General features: G+C 29.8%; 1 protein-coding gene across 1 annotated transcript; it reads left to right on the top strand.

The window, feature by feature from the left end:
* Positions 1-2,460: 2,460 nt before the first annotated feature.
* Positions 2,461-3,359, top strand: LOC114176080 (uncharacterized). Its single transcript, XM_028060990.2, has one exon. The coding sequence runs from the start codon at positions 2,559-2,561 to the stop codon at positions 3,081-3,083; it is 525 nt and encodes a 174-aa protein (XP_027916791.1). The 5' UTR covers positions 2,461-2,558; the 3' UTR covers positions 3,084-3,359.
* Positions 3,360-6,579: the final 3,220 nt, after the last annotated feature.

The following is a 6,579-nucleotide window of genomic DNA, read 5'->3' as shown; positions in this document are numbered from 1 at the left end:
CCCTTACCTGGAATAAGCTAGCACAGTACTCCGACACCAACCACGAAACACAGCAGCTCTAGGAAAAAGCTTAGAACTGGAAAATAGTGGAACAGATCTTAAGATTGGGTTCACTACGAAAACTCCAATTGATAACACTCGAGATTACACTAAGAAAGGGAGAATATGAGTTGAGGGGCAACTTACGTTGAGTAGAAACGAGCTTCGAGCGAACTGGTCCGAGACGGGAAAGCAAACCCTAGTAGAGTAACGGCTGCACCTCTTAGAACAAAGGGGCAGATTCTGAAAGTGAGTAAGAGGGTTAGGGTTAAGGCAGACTTAGGGTCTGTTTTTCCCTTTAGGCCAGCCCTTAGGCCCAACTCAAATGGGGCAGCCCTTTTTAAATTAGGGCAGAAAAAGTGGGCCTTACATAAGCAAGCTCTATAAATCAATCCTAGTTTCTACACAAAGTTAAACATTTGTTTTTTCTTCTTCTGGTCTCTTTAATTGATTGAAATAAATGTTTCTATAAATACAAAATGAATATTAATTGTTATATTTGATTGATTTTCATTTTTTTAAATGAGTTATATCATATAACAATGCTTACCAAGATTAATGGAATCTATATGTTTTATGAAAATGGTTGTTAAGACTAATAAGAACTATATGAAATTATGGTCACATATATGGAATAATATGCCAACTATTGTTTAATTTATGTATTAAGTATTGACACATATATGTTATAACAAAGATATTTATGCTTCCCTGATGATTTAAGTTACAAAGACTAAGATATCAAGTGATGACAAGCTAATGGGAAAGTTCTTACACACCGTAACATGTGTAGATGTGCAACTTGAATTGTAATAAACTTATCCTGATTTATTCTCTTGGATCCGGTTGTAAATCTTTGTCTTGTATATTGGATTAAATGTTAGTTTTTGGTAACACATCCATTTGTTGAGTATTTTTTATGTCTAATCCATGTGTAATTTATATGATTTTTGTTAGGGGTGGCAGTGAGCCCGCATAGGCCTGATCCACATAAATTTAAATAAAATAAAAAAATTACACTTGTTTATATTAATTACTTCTTTTATGGACTCTTGCATTAACGTTTCAAATTCTTGTATAACTGGAAAAGACAAGTATTATGTAATTTTTAATGTGCTAAAATTTAAATAATACATTGTGTATGTCATAGTATGAATATGATGAAAATGTGGAATTATCAATTTATCATCTAATTCTCCAAAGTCTTTATTTAATTTTGTGAACTTCTTAAAGTTTTTCAATTTTTAAACATTGAAAGTTTTATCATAAAAATTAAAAAAAAAAAAAGCCGGCCAGCCCGCGGGCCCGCGGGCCAAGTGTTATGTGGGGCGGGCCAATGTTTTCGACCCGCATAAAGTATGCGGTACGGGGCAGGCGAGCCCACGTTGTGCGGGTCTTATGTGGGCCAGGCCGGCCCGCATTGTCACCCCTAATTTTTGTATGTTTTTGTTGGATTGAAAATTTGATTATTTATCAATTCTTAAAATTGTTTTAGGCAAAGTATCCAATTTGATTTTCAAAATCTAAAGTTGTTGTGATTTACAAACCCAAAATTTATTGTGGTAACTCACTAGTGAGAAATTTCCTTTATATATAGAAACTATTGCAAGGGACTTCTACTTTTAAAAAATCATTTATAACTTCTCTTACATCGTGGTACATATATTTTAAGGAAATAATACAGTTTTACCCTTATTTAACCATTAGATATTATAAACAATATTTTGAACTATATAAAATCGGTATATCAACGTTATACCCAATACGAAAAACGTGTTACAATTTTATTCCAATACACTTTTTTTCTTTGAAGTAAACTCTCGAGTTAGTGCTTCCAATGACTTTGAATTTTTTATTCTCTTAAATTTTAAAAGTCCTTTCGACGTCTTTGATTGCGACAATATTTATCTAATTCTTTATTCTTTATATGTCACAAAAAAAGCTATTATGAATACATTAAGAAAGGAGAAAAATTAAATAATCACTTTTATAAAATTAAAAAATTAGTAAAATATTTTTTAGGATATTTTTATATACATTTTATTATTGATTAAATCTTATTAACAAAATAGAAAACTATTAGTAAAAGTGGTTAAAGAAAAAAAAGACTCATAAAATTTGATATTTTTTAATAGAATTGAATATATGAAAAGTACATTTAAAAATATGTTAACAAAAATATCATTATTTCTCAGTTCTAAGTATAACACTCGACCCCACCATAGAACAATGTCCAAGACAAGTTGAATGGTTAATGATTTTGTTTGAGTAGTTTAAATTTATTGCAAGTGCAAGGAAATTACCGTAATCGTTTTTCTCCTGCTCTTGCTCTAGTCCAAGAAACATACTTTACAAAGTTTTCCCAGTAATATTCCCCAATTGCTTTCTCTTTTCCATTACTTGACCACAAACTCCACAACTTTCTCTCTCCCCTCAACTCTATATAAGCCTTTCCTCACCCTTCTCTCTCTCATCACTCCACTTCTTCATTCCCTTCATCTTTTTTCTAATCTTATTCAATGGAGGAAAGTGTGGCACCAAAGAGGCCAAGAGAAGAGCCACAAGAGAATGAATTTGCACAAGATTGTGATGAGTCACTTGAGTCCTCAAAGAGGCACAAACCATACAATCACATACTCTCCCTCCTTGAATCAGAGGAAGATGACTCCACAGAAGACCTCTCTCCTCTCATCACTGCCCTCCAACAAGAAATCACAAACTTTTCCTCTGATTCGGACACCCTTTTGAGCCAACAAACAACCACCGGGAACAATTTGGAGGACTGTTCATCGTCCACCACTCAATGTTCTGGCGGCATCGTGGAGGAACACGACAAAGAAATGGTGATGAGACACCTTCTTCAGGCTTCTGATGATGAGCTCGGGATTCCAAACAAAGGGTGTGATGGGTTTCTCGATCTTGGGGAAGAAGATCGTTGCTTCAACGCTGGAGACATGCTTTCTTCTATTTGTGATGGGTTGTTGGAGTTTGAAGATGAAACTGCTAACTACTATGAACTCTTGCAGTCCCAACTCTTTCTCTAGTTTCTTTACATGGGGGGTTAGAAATTCGTGAAAAACATAAGTTTTTCATGGGCTTGAGATGAAATCCAAGGAAAAAATTTTAGAACTTGGGACAAAAGTTTTTGTTGTTTTTGTTTTCATCTTTAGATGCCTTCTTTTTGTAAATTAAGATGATGGGAGGCTTACGCGATGTTGGTTATTATACTATAAATGTCGATCTGTAGAAAAAGCAAGTAGGCTTATATTACACAATGTAATTAGCTAGTAATGATGATCTTTTAAAGTCTTTATATGCTAGATTTCTCTTCTCTTGATTTTTTAGGTTAATGAAATATGACTTCTTTTATGTTTTCTTTTACTTTTTAGAGGTTTTAAAATAAATCTTTTTCGATGATTTGGTTATGCTTAGGGATGTCAAAAAAATCCGTACTCGCAGGTATCCGCGGATAAAACCTGCAATGGGTAAGAAATGGATATTAAAAATGGATACCCGCTATCAGCGGGTATGGATATTTTTGATACCCCCATGTTAACGGGGCAGGTACGGGTATCATAGTATCCGTACCCGTGGATACCCGTACCCGCTAAACTTTACCTTATATATATATATATATATATATATATATATATATATATATATATATATATATATATATATATATATATTAGTAAACAACATTATGAGTCTTCATCCAATAATGGTGGTCAGATTCTTACCCTACAAATGAGTAAATTACTTCCATATACTATGGAGGTATTGATGTCTCTAAGACTAGTTATGGACCAACATGGAAGGTAATGAAATTAACACTTTTACTTAGATATTTTAATTAAGTGATTGTTAGAATTTTTACTGAACTTCTTATGTTTTAAGGCTCTTCTAGATTAAAATTGGACAACATGAAACTTTATACAATGTTGCAAGAGGTGGACATTGATGAAGTTAGTAATTTCTTTAATATTTTATTCAAAAATAAACTACAATATAAATTGGTAGTGATTTTTTATTTGTTTGTTTTTCAAGAATCAATCGGAGAAAGAGGACTTGTTGATCTAAGCATTAATTATGGTTAAATATTTATTTTTTAAAATATTTTTGTAAATACCCGCAGATATGAAAAAAATAGACGGGTACCCGCATAACGGATACTCGACGGATATGGGTATGGGTACGGGGCAAATATTTATCCAGCGGGTAAGGTACGGGGGAGCTACAACCCGTACCCTACCCGCCCCGTTAGACATCCCTAGTTATGTTAACCAAATTTCTAGCACCATTATTTCATAAAGAAAAAAAAAATATTTGATATCATTTGACAATTTTTATAGTCTTAAAAAAACTTAATTTTTGTATTTTTTTTTTTTGGGAAAAACAAAGAGAATAAAGAATAATAGAAGGTAGTGTCATATATGGATGTAAAAGAAAATTTGGTATCAAATTACCATGGTAAAAAAAAATTAAAATTTATATCAAGAAAATCCTTAAATAATGATTAATTTTAGTTACAAAAGATAATTAGTTAGTATAATGATCAATTTGAACACCAATCTATAAACTAAAAATTACTGACAACTAAAATAAATTAAAAAATTATAATAAAAAATTATAATTGGTCTCCAACTTAGTAACTAAAATAGTCTTTATTACGAATTGATTTCTAAATTAGTTACTAACATTAATTATTAAAATTTTCGTTATCGAAATTGATTTCTAAATTAATCTCTAATTAGTCATTTGAAAACCGGTTTAGAGATCAATTTCTCTGATAGTCAAAATCTTGATAATTAATATTAATAACTAATTTAGAAATCAATTCATAATATAAATTAGTTTAGTTACCAATTTAGAGACCAATTATTAATAATAAAAACTATTTTATTTATCAATAATTTTTAGTTTATAAGGTAGTATCTAGATGAGTTTAGTTACCAAGATCGATTATTATTTAAAGATTTTTTTTAGTGTATATCCAACTTTTCTTTTTGTTATTTTTGTAATAAATTTCTATATAAATATATTTATGAAAATGTATGCTATTTTTGTTTTTTTCAAAAGGACATAGTTCACCTAACTTTATTTACTTATGGTTTTAAAAATAACAATAAAGTCATGTCTATACTTTACTCTCGGAAGCCCTCATTTTTTTCATGGCCGATGGGAAATTCTACATGGATCACTCATAAAATTCTGTGGACCAAAATGGTTGATGGTACAATATATATAACCAAGACATGTGTTTTATTTTTCTTGCAAAGGACATTGGAAGAATAGGCAATAGCATACAGCACATGATATATGAAATTGAAAAAAAAAACTTTAAATTGTACAATAACGTAATATTATGCCTTTTTTTTATAAATACGTTATTTGATTCTCAAATTAAAGTGTTAAATGCTATTAATTTAGTCACTTAACGTAATACGTTTTCTTAAAAAAGGTCTTTGCGTTGTTTTAGTCTCTAAACCTGATTGTTTATAACTACTTACTATTGATATTTTACTTGTAAACAAGTGAATATTACCACTTTAGATTAATACACCTTCAATTCAAAAAAGTTGGAGGGTTAATTAAGATTTGGATCAAATCCTGCTAAATCCAAACTATAGCAATAAAAGGAGCTGAGAATTTCAGTTTAATCGGATCTAACTTTACTCAAACCAATTAAATTAGGTATCGGATTTATGAATTACAAATACAATGTATTCAAATCAAATTGATGATACATTTTTCTTCTTATTAATTATTATACATAAATTATATATTTAATTTATATATATACATAATTTTTTTCCTCATTCCTGTGCAATTGAGTAGTGTGGCGGACAAACAAAAATGGGGAAAAACATGTTAGGCATAGGTTTTATTTAATTTTATGCTTTGTGTGCTTTAAAGAAAACATAATAGAGTGTAAGATTGAATATATTTTGGTTCTCCAAACAACATCAAATTAACGTGAATAAATAACTGTCGTGTCCTCGTTGCTTTCTGTCTGCCCATGTGCCCAACTTTACAGAATCATTTTTTTTAATCAATAACCATTTTAAAAGCGAATTCTACATTTAAGTCGATAATCATAACATTTAGAAGCCACTATACCTGCAAAAATAACGATAAATTTAAAATCTAAAAGTGAATAGAAAATTTCCGAACTTGGGACTTAAATAAGACTTTTCTGGAATAAAAATTATAAAAGTAATATGTTAAATATGTTTTTTTTCCTAAAATTTAAGTGAAATTCAGAATTGGTTCATCTTCAAAATTTTTGATTAATTTAGTCATTTATTTCTAAAAATACATAAAAGTTCTTTTAACCAAATTTTATTAAATTTATCTCACGTTTCAAACACATCTCATGATAGTATTTGAATTGTTTACACTATTTGACATATTTTCGCTTTAATGTTAACTCAAATATTATCACAAAAATACGTTTAAAATATCAAATAAACTTAACAAAATTTGCTAAAAATGATTAAATTCATGTATTTTTAAAAATAAAAGACTAAATTGATATAA

Source organism: Vigna unguiculata, chromosome 3 (assembly GCF_037176805.1).
Source record: "Vigna unguiculata cultivar grain cowpea cultivar isolate G323 ecotype 2 chromosome 3, ASM3717680v1, whole genome shotgun sequence".
Taxonomy (NCBI): Eukaryota; Viridiplantae; Streptophyta; class Magnoliopsida; order Fabales; family Fabaceae; genus Vigna; species Vigna unguiculata.
This window is presented reverse-complemented; position numbering and strand designations above follow the sequence as displayed.